Source organism: Pristis pectinata, chromosome 30 (assembly GCF_009764475.1).
Source record: "Pristis pectinata isolate sPriPec2 chromosome 30, sPriPec2.1.pri, whole genome shotgun sequence".
Lineage (NCBI taxonomy): Eukaryota > Metazoa > Chordata > Chondrichthyes > Rhinopristiformes > Pristidae > Pristis > Pristis pectinata.
The window spans coordinates 7,292,100-7,314,938 of NC_067434.1; the positions used below are offsets into that span (position 1 = coordinate 7,292,100).

The 22,839-nt window shown below is 46.1% G+C and overlaps 1 protein-coding gene across 1 annotated transcript in view; it reads right to left on the bottom strand.

Annotated features, from left to right (window-relative positions):
* Position 1: 1 nt before the first annotated feature.
* mmrn2a (multimerin 2a) overlaps positions 2 to 22,839 on the bottom strand; it is a 56,787-nt gene continuing 33,949 nt past the window's right edge. The window contains exons 3-8 of the mRNA XM_052041334.1: positions 19,779 to 19,889; positions 17,321 to 17,427; positions 15,046 to 15,123; positions 11,909 to 12,073; positions 2,834 to 4,840; positions 2 to 381 (exon numbers count right to left, since the gene is read on the bottom strand). Coding sequence (XP_051897294.1) covers positions 2 to 381; positions 2,834 to 4,840; positions 11,909 to 12,073; positions 15,046 to 15,123; positions 17,321 to 17,427; positions 19,779 to 19,889 — 2,848 coding nt within the window. The remainder of the gene's footprint in view (positions 382 to 2,833; positions 4,841 to 11,908; positions 12,074 to 15,045; positions 15,124 to 17,320; positions 17,428 to 19,778; positions 19,890 to 22,839) is intronic.

Below are 22,839 nucleotides of genomic sequence, written 5' to 3' on the forward strand. Positions count from 1 at the left end.
CTTAAGATGTTTTAAATAAAAGAAATCCTCCAAATGTTGTTTCCAGATGAGTCTGTTGAAACATAAAGCCTTGAGCCACCTCTACCCACACATGCTGTCCTTTGTTGAGCTCAAGGATGGCATAGCCCCAAACCACACTGCTCTGCTGGTTTTGCGTGCTACTCTGAAGTGTGAATGCATGCGTGCCATCAACCAAAAGATAACCATGACCAAGCCCTTGGCCAGTCACCACAAACATGTAGATGCCTTTGAAGGGAGCTTTGAAATAACCTTTTCCTTTTAAATAGCCATCTCCGTAATTCAGAAAGATCTGGTCAAAATTCAAAATCTTGCTGGTTTCAGAATTGTTGGAAAGTCCCACAAAAAATGCAGCCTGGAATTCTAAACAGATAAAAGGTAAAAAGATATCAAAACCAAGCAATTAATTGCCATTTTTTAACTAATAGTTTGAATAAATGTGCCTTTGGACACAAGGAGATTTGTTCTTTAACGCATACACCAGTGAAGATTGAAGGGCAGGAAGCTAGGAGCTGCTTGTTTTATCAGGCTGGGCATGGAATAGAAGAGCAGAGAGGCCATTCTGGAGCTATACAAAACATAAGTTAGGCTACAGCTAGCCTATAGTTGGTCATTAAACTGTAGGAGAATGAGAGTGGGCTAGAGACAGTTCAGGAGAGGTTCACAAAGATATTGCCAATGCTGGAGAATTTTAGTTGGGAGAAGAGTCTGGTTAGGCTTGGTATACCAGGCTGATTCCTGTAATGGCAAGACCACAGTTTGAGAAGTGACTAAGTTGACTAGATTTATATTCACTAGAGCTCAGAGGAATGAGAGGGGATCTATTTACAAAATTCTGATGGGGCTAGACAGGCTGGTTGTGAGACCTAGAACCAGGGGTTACAGTCTTAGAATATGGGCCTAGAGATTAGGGATGAAATGAGGAGAAATGTCTTCACTGAGGGTGGAGGGCCTGTGGAATTTGCTACCACAGAATGCTGTGGAGACCAAGTCACTGAAAAAGGGCTGCAAAGTGTATGGGAGTTGGTGTTGAGACAATAAATGAGCCATGATCACAATAAACGGCAGAATAGGCTCGAAGAGCTGGAAGGTTTAATCCCACATTTTATGTTACTTTCTTGGGAGATTAAATTGAGACATTAAAATTGTGAGAGGCCTAAACAGGATGAACTTAAATCAATAAATGGATGGTATAGATTTAAATTAATTATTGAGTCATAGAGCTATACATCACGGAAACCAGACCCTTTGGCCCAACTCATCCACGCTGACCAAGTTGCCTACCTGAGCTCTCCCATTTGCCTGCATTTGGCCCACATCCATAACCTTTCCTCCACCTACCTGTCCAAATATCTTCTAAGTGTTGTAACTGTACCCGCCCCCACACTTCCTCTGGCAATTCGTTCCATGTACTCATCACCCTCTGTGTGGAAAGAGTTGCCCCTCGGGTTCCTTTTAAATTTGCCCCTGCTCACCTTAAACCTATGCCCTCTAGTTTTGGACTCCCTTACTCTGGGGAAAAGGCTGTGGCTATACACCTTACAGTATCTATGCCCCTCATGATTTTATAAACTTCTGTAAGGTCACCCCTATGGTCCAGGGAAAGAAGGTCCTAGTCTATCCAGCCTCTTGTAACTCAAACCCTCAGTGCCGCTAACATCCTCATAAATCTTTTTTGCACCCTTTCCAGTTTAATGGCATCCTTCCTATAGCTGGGTGAGCAGAACTGTACGCAGTACTCCAATGTCTTGTACAGCTGTAACATGACATCTCAATGTCCTGTGTGCCAAACACCTTCACCATCCTGTCTACCTGTGTCACCACTTTCATGGAACTAACCATGGTTACTAAACATGCCACTTGAATTCTCATGCAAATCGTTACATAAAATGATGAACAACAGTTGATTCAGCACCGATCCCTGCAGTATATCTGGTCACAGGCCTCCAGTCTAAAATCAACACTCTCTGTCTCCTACTCATACCATCAGAGCCATTTTTGTGTCCAATTGGCTGGCTCAACCTGGATCCCATGTGATCTAACCTTCTGGACCAATGGAGAAGAAAATGTGGCCCATCCAGGTCCGGATATAGCCAGGCATTCTGACAACAGAAGATGTCGATGGATCAAGTGAAATGGAGGGATTGAGTGCTACCAGGGAGGAGCTAATGTGTTTATTTCAGGTGATGTAATTGAGGGGTTGCATTAGGACGAGAAATAAGAGACCAAAGATCCCCCGGGAATCCCAAAGTTGCCATGCTGGGATAGGAAGCAAAGCCATTGCAGGGGAAAGAAAAGAATGGAACTGGGCAATCGCAGGTCCCACCTATCCGGGTGGAACTGGAGATACACTGGATGAAGATGTCCAGTCAAGTCAAGTTTATTGTCATGTACACAAGTATGGCGAGGTACAGGTACAATGAAAAACTTGCAGCAGCATCAAAGGCACGTAGGTACAGACAACACACACAATATAAATTATACATAAGTGAAAAGAGAGACATGGCGTGTTCAATCGTATCCGTGGATGCAGATAGATTGAGAGGGATATTCCATCCAGCACGTCTGGATGTTGCCTCAAAGAGGAAGCAAAGGAAAGGGGAAGAAGCGAATCTTTGGGCGGGACCTCCAGAGGCAACCATCAGGAGACTGGCACACGCTGGTTGTAATCAAATTTCTGAATGAGGCCAGGCCCACCTAAAAGGCAAGAAAGGCACTGCGGGGGGCAGGGGAGGGGTGATGAGTCATATCAAAACCTGCAGAGGTGAGGAAGAGGAGCGCACTGTCACAGATACCAGTCAACAGACGTACTCACCCTGTGCAGCTGGGGTTCTCTTTCCACTGCCTACAGCTGAACCATTTCGATAAATCCCCAGATGTCTGTTCCCATGGTGATTTTCCCTGTGCTGTTTTCTCATTCGCATTAATCCTAAACCACTTCGTCCTGTGCGGAGTGTCCCGTTAGAAAGCCTGTCTGTGTTGCCAATGAACTTCTGAAAGTCAGAGATGTGACTTTCCAGAAGCAGCTTCAAAGATGATACATCTAACTGCAGAGTCTCCACTGACTTTGTAAACTCTTCCTTCATCTGTCTCAAGCTATGATTATAGTCATTGTCTTTGGAATTACAGTGAGACTCCAATTTAATTAATTTCAAATTCAACATCTCAATGTGTTTTTCTATGAATGATATTTCACTGGTTTTATGTTGTAAATCACCCAATTTCTCTTTCATTGCCTCCTGCTCTGGTTCCATGAGTTCAGGATTATCTGTATCATCTATTTCTGAAGAGCTTTCTTTTAAGAAGTTTTCTTCTATTTCAGCCTCAGTTACTTTCCTTACTTCTTCACTCATCCTGTCTTCTTCAAGAAGCTGCAACTTCATGTTGATGTTTTCCAAAATTATTTTATGGGCCGCAAGGTCTTTCTCTGTCTCATTTAGGATTTGATATAAGGTGCTCATAGACAGCAGTTCAAGTTTTGTTGCATCCTCAGATGTAACCTCTAATATATCTTGTTCCAACAAACTCTGCAGAATTAGAGTGTGCCTTAAAGCATCCTCCAAAAGGGAATTGAATGAACTATTGAGGTATTTGATGTGAGAGTCCATGGTAGCATCAAATTTTTTCAAATAGCTAATTTCCTTCATAATCATTGTGGAATTCTTCTTAAGTTTTAAGATGTCTTCAGTTAAAATATTTTGCTTTCCTTCCTGCAAGAACTGGAGGTCCTGGATTTGTTGACGAATTTGTTGCAAAGCCATGAAGAGATCTTGAACAGAATCATTTAAATTGTTGCTTAATTCTAGCTCTTGCTGCTTGACGTAATTCAGATCAAAGTGCATTTTGTCCATAAAGTCACTGGCATTTCTCAGGTTATCAATAACCAAACTATAATCCACAAGTAATTTTTGACAGTCACAAAGCTGCTCATCTTCTAGCGTACCATACAACAGCTGACTCAGTTCTTTAACTTTATTGTTGAGACTAGAAATAAGTTCATTGTGACCAAAGCTTTGATGGTTAAAGGAAACATTCAGTCCCAAAACAGCTTCCATAAAACCTACCTGGGTCTCATTCAATTTTTGATTCATTTCTCTGTTAAGGCCAGCGACCATTTGTGCACAATTGGACTCCTGCTTCTCCAACTTTTGTTGAAAAGTGGCAACCTGATTTGATGTAGGGTCACACATTCCACACATTACATTTGTTAGGTTGCTTGAATGAATCTGAAGAGTGGCACTGAGTTTATCCAAGACCTCTTTTGTCATTCCCATTTCTTGTTGGCCAGCTTTCAAGTTGTACGATGAACATAAGTTTGGTCCGTGGAGCTCGGCAGTCCTTGCTATACTTTGATTTAAAGCGTAGATTTCTAGCCAAAGTCTGTCCTGGTCTTTCCTTAATTCAGCTGTTGTGTTATCTAGAAGATGTGATTTAATCTGGATTATCTTCTGGCTACGCTTGACTTTTAGGTCAGTCTCTGTCTTGATTGTGGTCATGTTGTGGTCAAGATTAACCCTCTGAGCATGCAGTTCTTTGTCAAATCTCAGTTGTTGACCTTTCAATGTGTCTTCAATTTTCTGTAGCTGCTCACTATTTTCATCAAGTTTCAGTCTTAACTTGATGCCCCATTCCTCAAGTCCCCTTTGACGTTTCAACAGCTCATTATGATTTCTCCTGTCGATCTCTATATCTTGTGACAAATTGAAGACCTTGTCAGACAGGACCAGTAGGCTGTTATTCAAGCTTGTCCAAAAGGAATGAAGGTGTTGATTCAAGAAGTTTTCAACATAAGACTTTACCATGTCCTGAAGGCCTGGTAATTCTATTAAAGCAAAAAAAAAAGTCGTACAACGTGGAGACAACCCCTTTGGCCCAACTGGTCAGCTAAGCTAGTCCCACTTGCCCGCGTTTGGCTCATATCCATCTAACTTTTATTATCCATGTACCTGTCCAAGTATTGTCATTGTACCCGCCTCAACCACTTCCTCTGGCAGCTCGTTCCATATACCCTCTGTGTAAAGAAGTTGCCCTTCAGGTTCCTTTTAAATCTTTCCCCTCCCATCTTAAACCTATGCCCTCTAGTTTTTGATTCCCTTTCCCTGGGAAAAAGACTGTGTGCATTCACCTTATCTATGCCCCAATGTGTGTTGTAAAATATTAGATTTTAGCTGATTGCCCATATATTGAACCAACAGTAAATGTTTTAAAAAGCTTGAAAAAGTGTAAGTGAGATAACAAGTTGGTGGTTTAGGAAGAGATTCCAAAGGAGTGGATCTCAAATGGTGATGCTGGACTGAGCAAATGATACAGAGGATGTAGAATAGGAGATAATCTTGGCAAGCAGCCGTTAAAAGAGGCTGGGAATTCGAGACCATGGAGAGGTTCAAAAATGAGAGCAAGGCTTTTGCATCCACTGCATTGGAGAAATGGAATCCATCATATTGCAGTGAGGGCAGCATGAAGTATCTTCTGGGAAAGCCATCTCCAGAGACCACTGTAAAATAAATGGAGTTTTTGAATTTTGAATAAAGAGAACGTACTTTATGCAGAGAGTTGCTATTCTCTGGAGCAATGAAGATATAGATGAAGGATGTCAGGGATCGAGAGGAAGAGGTGAACAATGTACTGGAGTTAGAATACTATTCCCTCAACACCATAAAGCATGGAGTTGTTAAGTGAGCATGGGTGGTTTGGTTTCCTTTCTTTACATGGGAGGGTTCTAAGATTCAATTCCACAAGTTTTAACTGAAGGTAATAGAGTCATACAGTTAGTCTAGCAGTCAGTCCACCAGTTTGAACTGGCCCTTTGTAAGGCTACCGGTCTCATTCCGGAGACACTTTCCCCATTGTACTACTTCCTATTCTAGTGCTATTTCACACACACTTTCATACGCGGGTGTTAATTTTCTTTTCTACTGCGACATGTTGCCCAGCCTCCTGACAATTTAGTTGAAATGCTTCCCAACCATGTCTCACAAGGACATTGATCCCAATCGTGTTGTGCTGAAACTAATCCTGGTCAGGTCCCACAGAATTAGTCCTAATGCTCTGGGAATCTTGTATATCCCCTTCCTGTCCCTTACATTAGCTGGAGGATAAAGGAAAGGTGACCCGATAAATGATTTAATGTTCTAAAACCGGCCACCAGAAGGTGCTGGCTAGCAACTCTGTTAATATTGCCCTTGTTTTTGAATTTAATAATTGCAGTAACACCAGGTTCCTTTAGGGGTCAGTGTCCTCAAGACTATCTAACAAAATTTTCCATATCCATTTCCCTTTTTAAATTTAAGGAATTAACATAGCTAAAGGCCCCACTAATGTGGAATTATCCAGTACTGAAGGCACTTGGCCCCTGTGCCCATGCTAGATCGTTGAAAGAACCATCCAATTTAGTCCACATCGCTGATGTTTCACTGCAACCCCACAAATATGCCCTTCTAGAATTCTTACAGAAGCTGAATCCACTTTGCTTTCTTGTTCCAGAGACCTGACAACTTCCAGCAGGCAGAATCCTCTGGTCCTCTCTGGCCTATTCAGCTACCACTTGGATTAGATTTGGTCTAAGTATATTTGCTAAAAGATGTAAATTCAATCCTGCTCTTAAGGCTTTCAATAAAAGCCCCTGTACTTTGTTAGTTACCATAGAACAGTACAGCACAGGAACAGGCCCTTCAGCCCACAATGTCTGTGCCGAATGCTATGCTGAATTAAACTAATGTTCTGCTGCCTGCACGTGATCCACGTCCCTCCATTCCCCGCATGTTCATCTGTCTCTCTAACGTCCTCTTAAACATTGCTATTGTATCTGCTTCCACCATCGCCCCCTGCAGCACATTCCAGGCACCCACCACTCTCTGTGTCAAAAAAAATTGCCCCACACATCTCCTTTAAACTATCCCCCTCTCACCTTAAACGCATGCCCTCTACTACTTGACATCTCTTCCCTGGGAAAAAAGCTCTGACTACCCTCCCTATCTGTGCCTCTCATAATCTCATAAACTTCTGTCAGGTCTCTCCTCAGCCTCCGATGCTCCAGAGAAAACAACCCAACTTTGTCCAATCTCTCCTTTTAGCTCATACCCTCTAATTCGGGCAGCATCCTGGTAAACCTCTTCTGTACCCTCTCCAAAGCCTCCACGTCCTTCCTTTAATGGGGGGACTAGACTGCACACAATACCCCAAGTGTGGCCTCACCAGGGTTTTATACAGCTGCAACATGACTTCCCTACTCTTATACTCAATGCCCTGACCAACGAAGGCAAGCATGCCATACACTTTCTTTACCACCCTATCAACTTGTGCTGTGGACTTGGACCCTAAGCTTCCTCTGTACATCAATGTTGGTAATTGTCCTGCCATTAACTGTATACTTTTCCCCTACATTCGACCTCCCAAAGTGTAACACCTCACACTTGCTCAGATTAAACTCCATCTGCCATTTCTCTGCCCATACCTGTAACTGATCTACATTCTTCTGTATCCTTTGACAGCCCTCTACACTGTCCACAACTGTACCAATCTTTGTGTCGTCTGCAAACTTACTAACCCACCCGCCAACATTTTTATCCAAGTCATTTGTATACATCACAAACAACACAAGCCCCAGCACCAGTCCCTGCGGACACCACTGCTCACGGACCTCCAGCTAGAATAACACCCCTCCACCACTATCGTCTATGGGCATGCCAATTCTGAATCCAAACTACCAAATCACTGTGGATCCCATGCATCTTAACCTTCTGGATCAGCCTACTTTGTCAAATGCCTTACTAAAATCCATGTAAACAAGATCCACTGCCCCACCCTCATCAATCACCTTCGTCACCTCTTAAAAAAAAATCCTCAATCGTCCATATTCAACATATTAGGACCTTTGAGGTGGCCATTTCAGCCCATTGAATCTATGCTAGTGGTCAGAGCAACCTCATTCCCCCACAAATCTTTCTTGTAAACTATTCTCCTACATTTCCATCAACTCCCTCCAAGAAACCACTCACTGGGGGCAATTTTCAGTGGCCAATTAACTCACCCAACCCCATCTGTCTTTGGGATGTGGGAGAAAGTGGGAGCACCCAGAAGAGGCCATGCGTTCACAAGTAGGACGTGCAAACTCCACGCATGCAGCATCGGAGGTCAGGATCGAACCCGGGTCACTGGAGGTGTGTGACAGTGAGACAGCAGCTCTTCCAGCTGCACCACTGTGTCAACCAGGTTGTGGTAACTGGGAAGCTTTAAGCTAGATATTCACCTCCTTTTTCCAGGCACACACTTCCCAAGATGGGGCATAGTCTCACCACAACTACTTCCAAGATTAACAGGACATCAATCTCCCATGTACGTGCACACACCTCTGTCCTCCCCATTGATATTTACAGTAATATTGTACACAAGTGTAGGTAATGGTCCCAAGGTCAGGCTAATGATCCAGGGACAGGGTTTGAAAGTTGTTATGGCAGCTGGAGAATTCAATTATTTCATTAAATAAATCTGGAATAAAAAGGATTAAAAGATCACAAGTGGTGAATATGAAGCCTCCCATTTGTTGGAAGTACATTTCTGCTCCTTCAGACTAACCTAGTCTACTGCTGGCAGCAAACCCACAGGTGATTTGTAACTGCCCTCTACAAAGCCACATTCTGTGAAATCAATAGTCCGTTCTGAAAGTAATTTCACAATAACAGCTGCCTTGACCATGACCTCTACATCATCTCAGTTACTTACAGTTTTTAATGCTCCTGAATGTCATTGAATATTTGAGAGCTCTTATTACTACCTGTACCAAGGGATCTGGATTAGCTGTTTGTCAAATTTGTTCAGTGATTTTGGGCAGGGAGTCGCTGCTGCACATTCACGCATTTATCCACAATCTTTTTACATCGCCAAGCCCCTTGCCGCACAGATCCTCTTCACGGGACCAGGCTAGCTCTGAGCTACAGGTACTCACAAGCAGTGACTGCACTAATTAAGTAGGAACATTGGTGGTCACCAGTGATTCATGGGTATGTAACATGAAAACAAATTGGTAAGGACATTGGTAAGAACTATATTCTTACACAATGAAAATCTATTCTTTTAGACTGGCACATTCATATATTGCTCTGCTTTTTAAGAAAGATGAGAGAGGACAAATAAGGAATCATAAATCTGTCAGACGAGTTTCTGTTGTCGAGAAATAACTTGGATCCATGGTGAAAGATAATTGTGAACATCTTGAACGTTTTCAGCTGATCAGAGAGAACCAACGTGGAATTGTAAAGGGTAGGTCAAGACTGATAATTAAATTCCTTCATCAATCAGCTGAAGTTGTCAACAGTTGGATCTCCAGAAGGTACCTCAGACTGCTGGCTGAACTGAAGCAAATGATGCTGACCAAAGATTATCGAACAACTTAGGAAATTGGCAAAGTGGCAGGTTCCAGAGAAGGGCTAATGGGCAGGTTATTGACAGGATGTGATTAATGGTGCTCCATAAGAATCCGTCCCACAACTGTTCCCCAAATTTACAAATCGCTTAAGTATTGAGATGGAAAGCCACGTGGCGCAAGGGTGGGTGGTGTGGGAAACATTGAAGTGTAAAGAGATGGGAAGAATTAACAAGTAGACAGGATGGTGGGAAATGGGTTTCAATATATCGAACATGTGGCCACCCACTTTGTTTAAAGATAAACAACTACCTCCTTAAATATATTGAGCGACTTTGCCTCCACAGCTTTCTGTGACAGAATGCTACAGGTTCACCATCCACTGAGTAAAGAAATGTCTCCACATCTCAGCTGTAAATGACTGTGACCCCTGGTTCTGCCCATTCCAGCCACAGGAAACTTCCACCCTCTCCAGCCCTATTAGAGTTTTGTATGCTTCAATGAGATCCCTGCTCATTTTCCTAAACTCTAATGAATACAGGTCAAGGCAACCCAATCTCTTCTCATGCAACTGTCCCACCTTGCTGGGGATCAGTCTGGTGAATCTACCTTGCATTCCCTGGATGGTAAGTTTACCTTAGGTAAGATGACCAAAACTGTGCACAATACTTCTGATGTGGTCTCACCAAGGCCCTGTATAATTGTATCATTTTGGAAAACGTATACTACATCTCTAAAACAAATATATCCTTTCTAAGGTGTGGTAACAAGTAATTTATCTGTGATCTAACCAGGTGCGTGTACAGCTAACCCATAACTTTCACCACGCTGTTTTTAGCTCTGTAGATATTGAGTTAATTTTCCACCAGGTGTTTAGATGGTTTCAGGACCTTTCTGTAACATTTTGGTGAAGTACGTGGACACATTTCTCTGAAACTCCACTGCTGTTTTGCACCAAATGGTGGGAAATGTGTTGTAAAGGGTAGGTCAAGACTGATAATTAAATTCCTTAACCAATCAGCTGAAGTTGTCAACAGAAGGGTTCAGCTGGATTTCCAGAAGGTATCTCAGACTGTTGGCTAAACTGAAGCTAGTGGAAAACCAGGGGTCACCGACATTTACAACTGAGATGTGGAGACATTTCTTCATTCAGTGGATGGTGAACCTGTAGCATTCTGTCACAGAAAGCTATGGAGGCAAAGTCACTCACTGTATTTAAGGAGATAGATCTCAAGACACAAAAGGCATCAAGGGCATTGGGAGAGAGTGGGAATAGGTTTTTGAGGTAGAGGATCACCTATGATTGGATAAAATAAGATTTCTTTATAGTCACATGTACATTGAAACACAGCGAAATGCATCTTTTGTGTAGAGTGTTCTGGGGGCAGCCCGCAATTGTCGCCATGCTTCTGGTGCCAACATAGCATGCCCACAACTTCCTAACCTGTACATCTTTGGAATGTGGGAGGAAACCAGAGCTCCCAGAGGAAACCCACGCAGACACAGGGAGAACGTACAAACTCCTTACAGACAGTGAATGGTGACGCAGGTTCAGGGCACTGAATGGCCTTCTTTTGCCTCTCTGTTTCCATGTTTCTATGTTCAGGATTAAATGACAATAATTTGGAGTGTGTTCCCCAGTACTTATGTTTCAGGGTGATTTGATCAAAGTTTTCAAGGAGAGGAGGTTTCTGCTGGTTTGGGAGTCTGGGAGAAAATCCTTGCAGAAAAATTTGAGTCAAACATCTCAAGACCGAAGTTGAGAAATCCGTTCACACATAGCTGGAGGGAGAGGTTGTAGAGTTTTTGAACATTGCAGAGTTATGACAAAGGGTGTCACAGACCCAAACCATTGACTGCTTCTCTTTCCACAGGCACTGCCTGACCTGCTGAGTGTTTCCAGCATTTTCTGTGAAAGTTTGGAACCCGCACTGACACAAACTGCAAACCAGCAGGTCAATTGCTAATTGTGTATTCTGAGATTGGTGAAGGAAGTGATTTGGGGAAAGGCAGATGTTCAGAGTTGGGCCACACAAGTCAACTATGACCTCGCTGAATGATGGAACAAGTTCAAGTTCAAAACTCAGCATGGTTTGAAAGCTTGAATTCAACTTTTAGAAAAATCTGTCAAGATTAGCTGGTCTCTTTGAAAGTGTCCACGAGGCCGACAGCCTGTAATGAAAATCCAGCGGCTCATTCTACCAAAGGAAACCTGCCACTCTCACTTGAGCTGGAGTCCAATACCAGAGAAATGCTGAACTACCCCCTGACCTGACAGCTCACTCAGCTGCAACGCACGGCGACAGAGAGCAGGTCACGTCAGCAACACCTTCCCTGCGAAGCTGAGGTTGGGCAGTTTGGACCTGTGTTGTCCTGAATGTTCACAATCCGAGAATTGATGGTTTAAAATTCCCGGTTTCCTCTCAACAGTCTGGAGAAGATCCATACACAGGTGCCAAGGGTGAGGACTACCCAATGCACGCCCAGACCATTGCCCAGCTGCTCCTTGCTCTTGTTACTGACACGTACCTGTTTGGTTGCCATTATTTTCCTTCGGGTGATCTATTTTCCTCAGGCTGCTCAGTAGACGGTGGAAATCCTGAGTGACAGCAGTGGAGACAGAAACGTCGTCCTGTTGCTGAAGCAGCTCCGGGTCCTGGTTCCGCCGGCCGTTGATTGACAGAACGGGTTCTGCTGCAGTGAGAAGGAACGTGGCTAAATACACAAGGGTCTGCAGGCAGAACCCCACAGATTTTTACTGCAGAGCGGGTAAACCGGAAGTAGATGCAAAATTGATGGAATAAAGCAATTATCAAGTCAGGGGTAGGCCATTCGGCCCCTTGCTCCTACTCCACCAGTCAAACGATCGTGGCTGATCCAGTGTTGGCAACTTGGCTCTCTCACACTGGAGTCCACAGATCTATCCCGGCCGTGAATTGTCAGTGGTCTGCTGTCAATGCCCTGAAAGGTTCTATCTGTTTCTCTTTCAACAGCTGCAGCCTTACCTCCTGAGTATTCTCTCCCTTTCTTCCCTTCTCCCTCTCTCTGACCCTCTATCTCTCTCTCACACCTTCTCTCTCACTTTCTTCTCTCTCTCTCTCGCTCTCTCTCTCTCTCTCTCTCTCTCTCTCTCTCTCTCTCTCTCTCTCGCTCTCTCTCTCTCTCTCGCTCTCTCGCTCCACCCGATTCCAACCCCACCTTCCCTTGCAAAGCCACCCTGGTCTCCACTCCCTCACCTCACCCTCCTCCCTGCCCATGCACCACATTCCTTCCATCGACCTCCCGGCTGAAGGTTGGGCCCCCACTGTGTAACTTGCTGTGTTGAAACAGGACAACAGGCAAGCACGAAAGTAAAAGGTCACAAAGATTTTCTGGAAACTGCTGGGAATTTCTTGGGATCAACACTGGAGCTTCCTGAATTTGGCAGGGGTGAGAGAGGGAGGGCAGCTTCCTGTCAGAGCTAATTTGATGTTGTTTCTTTGTTGTTCTGTGGCCACATGAGTCTCCCAAGGCCACACAGCACAATGCCAGGAGCTCCAGGGACCTCTGGTGTTGGCTCTCAGCTTGTTTTCACTGACCGTTTGGTTCTGTGTCGGAAGGAACCTCCCTTAGATCAGCGCAGCACTGAAACTTGCTCTCCAGGCATCAGACTCTGTTCACCTGGTTCAAGGTTCTCTCTCTCTTGCTTTTGTCGAGAAAAATCAGTCAGGCCTTCTTGGGGGAGTGGTGGGAGGGGGGGGAGCGGGAGATTGGGAAGGGCCTTTCCCACACTGGAAATTTGGGATTCCCCCTCTAAAATCAGGGGTGCAGGCAGCTGACCACAGCTGGTCATTCTGATACCTTCCCCCACCCCCACCCAGTGCCCTGTCCCGTGTGAACCATGGGTGGATGGACCGAAGCAGGTCACGTGACCTGTGCTGACAAAGTCCAAGTTCGTCCCTTATCGAACAATTATTGAAAATTAATTTTTATTCAACATTACTTTGCAGCGGCTCACCACACACGCACCGCACACTCACCGCACACGCACCACACACGCATCGCACACTCACTGCACATGCACCACACACTCTCTGAACACGCACCGCACACTCGCTGCACACGCACCACACACTCTCTGAACATGCACCGCACACTCACTGTACATTCACCGCACTGGCTTCACAGCCAAGTCCCTTCGAGGTACAGTCTCTCTGGGTTTAGCCCAGTGGCAAGGTCACCATTATACAGAACAGAATCAGGCCCTTCGGCCCATTGACTCCCTGCCAGCCAACAAGCACCCATCTATACCAATCCCATTTTGGTTCTCTCCACAGATCAAATCCCTGAGATTCCAGCAGGCACCTACACACCAGGGGCAGTTTACAGTGACCAGTTCACCCACTCTCCAGGCACCTACACACCAGGGGCAGTTTACAGTGACCAGTTAATCCATCTCCAGCAGTCAGGTTCACAGTGTGGAAGAGAACGCTGGGTTTCATTAATTCTCACAAAATGTCAGAAGCAACTCATCCCCACTTCAACTGCGCCCTCTTGCCCATAATAATGAGGCAAGACTTCCAATCTAATGCTCTCACTGCCGACACCTAGCACTGTCGATGTAAACCATTTCCACAGTGGAGACCAAGGAACCTCAGCACACGGGTCAGACCTTGTGATTCCTGATCAGAGATTGCTAATTCTTAAAATTAGACCCACTGAGTCTTAAAATCAATTTTATCAAAATGCCCTGTGTAGTTGCAAGCTTTGGGTCACACTACCTATCTCCACGGTGTTAGAGGCACAGACATTCTAACACTTTTTCTTTACCTCTCGTTGTCTTGGTGAAGCAGCCAGCATAATCAAAGACCCCACCCACCCAGGACATTCTCTCTTCTCCCCTCTTCCATCAGGTAGAATATACAGGAGCCTGGGGGCATGTACCACCAGACTTAAGGACAGCTTCTACCCCACATTGATAAGACTATTGAACGGTTCCCTTATATGATGAGATAGACTCTGACCTCATGATCTACCTTGTTGTGACCTTGCACCTTATTGCACTGCACTTCCTCTGTAGCTGTGTCACTTTACTCTGTACTGTTATTGTTTTTACCTGTACTACCTCAATGCACTCTGTACTAACTCAATGTAACTGCACTGTGTAATGAATTGACCTGTACAATCGGTTTGCAAGACAAGTTTTTCACTGTACCTCGGTACAAGTGACAATAATAAACCAATACTAATTTGTTCCCCAGCGGGGTAGGGTAACCTTCTATGTATAGCCTCAAGCATTGTTATGCACTCTGCCCATTTGTCTCCACCCACTGGGATTTGCACACTTCCTCCTGTTTCCGGAGTATAGACAATGCTTCAAATGTTGGCTATAAAATAGGAGAGAGAAAGGCAGCATCTGAATTCAAACATTTGAACACTGGGTGAAAGGACAGTGGTGTGATGTTGATAATGAATCTGCCCCTTTGATCATGTTGAAATCACTTTGTTTAGAACACCCTACCCATCGTTAAATGGACAGAGTTTAGGGCATCTTGCTTCAGGTGTCAATTTTGGGCTTTCTTTTAGAAGCCAGTTTAGGAGCGGAGGGAGGGTGGAGAGGAAACGTTCCTCAGTAATGAAAACAAGCACAGGTACAGCTTCAGAGGTTTTGCCGAAATATAACCTACCTGGAGTTATGGCCTCTTCAATCGCTTTCTCCTGCTTCGGGGCCCTCTTTAGGGATGTTGCTCTGAGCTCCTGGGGAACTAGGGAGAAGACAACAGTTAAAACCAGGCCACTTCCCTCCATCCCCGCAACTGTTCCACGTGAAAACATGCCTTAGTCTTGGAGTGCTCCCGAGCAGTTTGAACTGTACTTTTTGCTCTTGATAGCAGTGGCGGCTTTTAACCCTGACTCACGGCAAAGGGTATTGCTTCCTGCAAAAATTCCCAGGGGGTGTGTCGGTGTAAGCTTAAGAAGGGTAAGTGAAGGGAGGTGTCAGGGGATAGAAGCACAGATTCTGAAAGTCTTTGGAAAGGTGAGGGAGGGATCTGGATCCGTTTCAGAGGGGCGTAAAGGTGTAAGGAGGGTCTGGGAGGGAAGCCCAGACTCAGTCTGGTCGGTGACCGCCTGCTGGTAGGTGCTGAGGTGGAGGTGGTTCTGCCGGAGGAGCTGGTGAGGGGGCTCCCTCCTGCGCCACTCTGCACTGCCACCCACCCTGCCATGTCTGAGGGCAAGGGTGGGAGTGTGTCAGGCCACAGCGGGTGGTCAGTGCCACTTGGTGTGCCCACCAGAGCCACACACAGTTCAGTTCAGGCTGCTGACCCTGTGAACACAGTCCCGCGCATTGCAACGGGCAGGTACGTGGGGGGGGGGGGGGGCGGGGGGGGCGGTCACAGGAGCAACCACATGGGGGCTGTGGTTTAGTCTTCACCCCGGCTTCCTTCACACCCACCCCTGAATTAAAGGAAGGCTGGGACACGTGTGACTCTGCCCACTTGACTGACTGTCAAGAGACTTGGACAAAGATTTCTATTTAGAGCAGCGAGGCAAAGCCTGCCCCTGTCGTGGGTGAGGTGATTCCCAGGGGATGTCCAGTACTGAAGAGTACACCTGCATTAATACGGCACCTCTTACGGGATTTTCAAGCAATATTTTCCATTAACAAAATACTTCTGAAGTGTAGTTCCTGATGTAGTGAAGTAAGTGCAGTGGCTAATTAAGATAAGCATAGCACGCCCACAACTTCCTAACCTGTACGTCTTTGGAATGTGGGAGGAAACCGGAGCACCCGGAGGAAACCCACGCAGACACGGGGAGAACGTACAAACTCCTTATAGACAGCGGCCGGAATCGAACCTGGGTCGCTGGCGCTGTAGTAGCGTTATGCTAACTGCTACACTATCGTGCCTACCCTAATGCTACCGTGCCTGCACGCAACACAGCACATTCCCACACACCACAATGTCAACTCCATCAAATAATCTGTTTTTAGGTGTTGACTGAGGTATAACCGCTGACCAATTCCTCAAAATCTTTATCGTCCACCTGAGAGTGTGGGTACAGAACAATAAACAATCAGCTGGAGGAACCCAGCAGGTCGAGGAGGATCTGCAAGGGGAAGGAATTGTCGAGGTTTTGGATTGAAACCCTGCATCAGGACTGCCAAGTGGGTACAGCCTCTGCCTGAAGCCTCGTTCGACAGATGGCACCTCTGACACTGCAGCACTCCCACTGTACTGCACTGGCCTTAATATTGTGCTCGTATCTCTGGAATGTGACTTGAACCCACAACCTTCCTACTCAGAGGTGAGCGTGATGGCTGGCACTGTGCCAGACTGCAGGAGTGCCACTCGACCTGTGGTACTGAGGATGGATGACAAGAAGCCTGGAGATGAACCATACTGTTGCTCATCCCTCCACCACCTCTCACCCCAGTCCATGTACCACACCATAAGAAGGTTCTCTGTATTACAGCCAACCGTTACATCTGAAAAATTCCCAAGAGGGTACAGAGCAGCAAACGTCCCAGCGATGATTGAGGGGAAGTGGCTCCCTGACTGGGTCAAGAACTCTTTGCCTTCATCGTATCTACCTCGTCGTGACCTTGCGCCTTATTGTCTGCCTGCACTGCACTTTGTCTCTAACTCTAACACTATATTCTGTATTCTGTTTTCCCTTGTACTACCTCAATGCACTGTTGTAATGAAATGATCTGTATGGATGGCATGCAAAACAAAGTTTTTCACTGGACCTCAGTATATGTGGCAATAATAAACCAATTCACCAACTTACTAATTCACCAATTTATCTCCTCACCAGAGTTGCTGCATGTTAAGTCCAGCTCTCACAGAGGGCCAGAAGTGACCAGGTTTAGGCTTCTTACATCTGGATGCTGAAGTGAATTGCCACACTGCCCCCAGCTCCCTTCGAACCACAGTCAGGAGTCTCAGCACCGATTACCTGTGTGTTCACAATTGGATCCCATGTGCCCTGGACAACACCTCCACTCTAAGGAGGTGACGATCATCTGCTTCACCTTGTACATGGGTTTAAGAGCAAGCTGGTACCTGAAAGGAGAGACCACTTTAGTTAATATGCTTCCATGTCTCGGGCAGGTTCTCGGCATGGGCAGGAGGGTCTGTCGCTGGGTTTGATTGACCATGATTGACCCATTGCATTGCCGGGTGACAGCTTTGCAATCAGGTGGTGTCCTCACCTCTTGCTTCCCACTTTCTGGCAAGCCCGTGCATTTGCAAACACTCCACCCCATTTCTCTATATTTGTTCTGACTGAAGAATTAATTTAGATCCTTTATGCAGACTTGCTAAGTATACAATGAGAAAAAGAAAAATAACATGAACTGGGATAAGTTGGGAGGAATGTAAATGTGATTGAATGCATTTGAGTATATAACAGGCATTGACAGGAGGTTCACTCATGATCCACTTTCTGCTGGTTTAAATTTTAGCATAAAGCCCTTAACTTCCAAGACATCAGCATCAGAATTCCTCACACCCACTTCCATTCCCAGATCTGTTTCCCCGCCTATCTGAAGGGACGCCTCCAGTGAACACAGTGAACGCTGCACACAGGACGCACTCCTCGCCTACATGGACCGTTGCTCACGGGAAACAGCTCCCAGAAGTGTTGCAGAACCTGATACTCTGGAGAAGCTCTTCCTCGGAAAATTCGAGAACCACCGAGCTTGCTTGCTCGAAGGTGGCAAAGTTGCAGGGCAAATGGCTGTGAGACTTTCAGAGGTTGCAACACATCAAATTATCGGCTTGGAAGTTACATGGTATGAAGTTAGCAACTTTGTTCTTGGTGCAGATACAGGTGCTAAAGCAGGGGTATCGGCCAAGGTTAAATATTCACCAGAAACCACGTAAGTGGAGGGAACCAGTCAGGGTGCAGGTTCCCACACAACCGCCTGAGAAACGTTGTCACCCAGTCACACCATCCAGGGCTACCGTTCTTCGGCTCGCTCCCTGCGTGGGAAACCTCCATCAATACACTCAACCTTGTCCTGCCCCTCACCCCTGCCACACCTCTGAGGACCAAACCCACCTCTATGATGCTGAAAAACACGATGATGCTGGAAGAACTCAGCAGGCCAGGCGGCATCCATGGAGAAAAGCAGGCTTTTCTCCATGGATGCTGCCTGGCTTGCTGGTTTCCTCCAGCATCATCGTGTTTTTCATCTAGATTCCAGCATCTGTGGTCCTCTGTTTCTCAATGATGCTGAATGTTGGGATACTCATTGGTAGCTCCACCGTGACCATCCCACGTATACTTCAGGAGTAAAGGTAAAACTATCTGGTTACCAGGCTCATCCCAAAGGACAGGGTTAATGCCACGTTCCTTCATCAGTGATCATGAACCTTCTCGCTTTCCCTTAACTTTGCTCAGATTTTAAATGTGAAGATTGTGTTTAGAAATCATCCATCAGCTCATCTTCCTCATCTCTGCCCTTCGCCCCTCCCTGTGCGCACCCGCACACTCCCGTTCTCCATTTCCCCTCTGCACCCAGCCCATCTCACTCGAGTCCTTTCCAGTTCCATTTCTGAACACCCCGCATCAACGTAACACTTACCAACATGGTCAATCTCGCCCTTAACTGTAGACAATGCACCTGCCACAACCAAAACCACGTTCAGTGTGGTTGAGCCCTTCGTTCTCCAGCTCCTTGACCAGATCACGGGCCTTAATTCTAAGCTGGTCCTGCTCACAATTCCATACATGGGTCCTCCCGATCCAGTCACCAGAGAACCCCAAGCAGCAAGTTTTCTGAATAACGACTGCTATATTTCTCCAACCAGACCACCTATTCCTCCCCTAATGATGCTCACCTTCCCATTTTCAAATCCAACACACAACTCCTGCGTGTTCCAATATATTCTTCAAACCTCCACCCTCGTCGGTGCCGTGGCCCCTGAAGCGGCTCAGAATTCCCGCATTGGTGCATCATCTCCGTGCAGTGTTCAGAACCCAACAATTCCAGCGCTGACCTCTGTGGCCATGACCGTCCCTGCACTAACTGCTTCATGGCTTCGTGCTGGGAAGGCCGATGCTTCCCAAGTGCAACACCAACAGCACTAAACCCAAGCTGCTGTTCCTCACTGGGAATTCCTGAGCCAAGGCCCAACAATTCCTGGTTGTCCACTGGAATCATCAATATACAACCATAGCCCTTCAGCTGCCCCTGAACCACTGTCACTGAACCACGACAGTGTCAATCTCCCTTCCTCACCCTCAAACCCTCAGTCACTCCTCCATCATGTACCCAGTGCCCTCCGTCCTTCTCCAATTACTTCAGATCTGCAACAGCCCCCTCATCGTCCTTGGCTAATTCTCAGAGTGATCTAACAGGGTCTTTTCCCTTTGGCTCCACAGTGGTTGAGACTTGGTTGGTACTTACACCGTGTTCTGGCAGTTGATGCAAGGCTCTGTGGGCCTTTGGACAAACCGTTCCACTCCACATGAAATCACGGCAGTGGACAATCTCGACTTCACAAAGGCACACCAGTTCCTGAAGCGGGGAGAGAGAAGGGAGTTTCAAGAGTTAAACCCTGATACCTGCTGATACCTGATGTCCTTAAGGGAAGAAACTCTGTCATCCTGACCAGGTCTGACCTGCGCATGACTCCCACCTCACAGTAACGTAACTGTAGTTAAAAACGTTCTGGCAGGACCATTCAAGGACAGGGGTGGACATTAATCACTCTCCTTACCAGTGACGCCCAGATCCTGTGAATGAATAAATAAACTACTTCTCCTGTGTATACTTAAAACAGTAACATTTCTCTGGATTCATTAAATGCAATAATGACTCTTAAATATTTAATCACCATAACCTTTCACCAAAATGGCTGGGTTTTCTGAGGGGATGATTTAACAGCTGAAGGTCCTAAAAAATTGTGAATGAGGCTGAAATTAAAAGGGGTGGTATTTTTGATGCTTAATTCTCCGGGTGTTGACAAGGGAAGAGCGGACTGGAAAACTAAGGAGAGGTTGGCGTGGATCAATCAGTCTCACTTCAGTGGAGCTGATCATCAGGACTAGACTAGGGGGGATGAACCAGTGAGGAGCAGCCAGCATGGGCTGAGCTTTGCCGCTTCCTGTGGCTTTGGATATTTTTGGTGGAAAGTGTCCGGTTTAACCCAGAGTTTTGTGAAATCAGGACCGACCTTAGGAGTGGATAAGAGTTGTTGAGGGTTGAAGAAGAACACCCGTTAAACAGGGATTGACGTAAAATGGGATTTATGTTCAAGGTTCAGATTCAGAAGCCCAATGCAAACTGGTCAAATTTTCCTATGATACCAGGTTAAATTAGGGCAACATCGTGACTCTGCAGGTAGTGCTGCTGCCTCACAGCTCCAGTGACACAGGTTCGATCCTGACCTCTGGTGCTGTCTATGTGGAGTCATGCACGATCTCCCTGTGACTGTGTTGTTTTCCCCCAGGTGCTCCGGTTTCCTCCCACATCCCAAATACATGCGGGTTGGTAGTTTATTGTCCACTGTAAGTTGCCCCTAGTGTAGGTGAGTGACAGGAAGACCCAGGGGAAGTTGATGGGCATGTGAGAGAGAATAGGTTCCAGGGAAGTAAGTGGGGGATGGGATTGCTGTGAAAGCTTGCATTGATGCGATGGGCTGAATGGTCTCATTCTATGTCATAAAAAAGCAGGAAATATAACAAAATATAACATGAGGCCCCTGAGGATGTTAAACTACACTGTTCAACAGTAGGGCAGGGGTCACAAATGGTACAGCATTGTTCTGCATTCTCCAGGAACTAAAAATCAATCATAATACAAGCAAACAGGAAAAATGTGAGCAAGCCCGCTAATGACTTCTCATTTTATTTATAGACATTTGTTTATCGGTTCTAAAAGTATTGTCGATTGGCTCTGCCTTTGCATTCAGGCTGCCAACATTTTACTTCAGAACAAAGGACCAGTTGTTCTGCCTCATTGGGAGGGAATCATCACCCACTGGAGGTGATCAGTGCCCTGGGGCTGTGGGTGAATGTGGATGAACTATCCCTGCAGAACCCGGCTCACACCTGGCCCAGCTCGTTGCTTGGTTGCCTGCCCAGGTCAACACAATTCGATAGCAAAATGGATGCTCCCTTCTGAGAGGTCCAATACTGGACAACTCATCCCTCCCATTCTCCAACCTCGTTCCACAACCTTCCCTCCTCTGGCTCGGTGCTGGGATAGGGGCAGTACTGAGAGTGAGGTTTGGTGCTGGCGGTGAGGAGGGACCGGGTTCGGTGGATGGCGCTAGGGGGCAAATCTCGTGTTGGCAGAGCAGGTCTCCAGTGTTCTCTGTTCCAAGCTCCTCACTGGGAGAGTCAGTGACCGGTGAACTTCAACTCAGTTTACGTTCAGTGGCAAGTCTTAATCTTCTCCACAAAATCCAGTCCATTGTTTCCTTCCTGCCCCAGGACACAATCTTTGTAGCTACAAGACCGCAGATGCTGGAATCTGGAGCAAAAAACAATCTGCTGGAGGAACTCAGCGGGTCTGTGGACCTCTCCTTAGAGAGGTTAACGTGGATCAATCAGTCTCACTGAGCAGCATCTGTGGAAGGAAGGGATGGGCAATGTTACAGGTGGAGACCTTGCATCAGGACTGTCGACCGTCCTGTTGCCCCCACCAATGCCCTGACCCGCTGAGTTCCTCCAGCAGTTTGATTTCTTTCCTCAGTCTTTGTAAGTCTGCTGCTTAGGTCAGGAAAAGTACAGGGGAAATGGGCTGTCTCCTGCCATCCCCACATGGAACAGCTTGATTCCCAATGGAGTGAAAAATGTTCCCTACAATAAGAGGATGGAGCATTTGCAAAACTGTTTCTCCTGTCGTACGGTGTGACATGTGGGAGTCTGTGACCCTGGGAGTAGGACGTGGTCATCCTCAGATCCCAGGGACTGCCTTTAGAAGAGGATGTATGCAGGGTATTGGTATTGGTATTAGTTTATTGTTGTCACTTGTACCGAGGTACAGTGAAAAACTTGCCTTGCATACCGATCGTACAGGTCAGTTCACTACACAGTGCAGTTACATTGAGTCAGTACAGAGTGCATTGATGGAGTACAAGTAAAAACAGTAACAGTACAGAGTAAAGTGACACAGCTACAGAGGAAGTGCAGTGCAATAAGGTGCGAGGTCACAACAAGGTAGATCGTGAGGTCATAGTCCATTCATTGTATAAGTGAACCGTTCAATAGTCTTATCACAGTGGGGTAGAAGCTGTCCTTAAGTCCGGTGGTACGTGCCCCCAGGCTCCTGTATCTTCTACCAGTTACAACCTGTTGCAGAGCAGCTCAGTCTGCAGTCTGCAGGCAGATGTGGTGTAGGCGAGGGTGTGTGTTATCTTTCCATTAGTATAACCACACAGTGCAGAGTTAGTGGAGAGTTGAACATTTTTGACCATGAAGGTTCTTCCTGCAAGGTTTCAAAAAAAGCTGCTCCAGAAGTA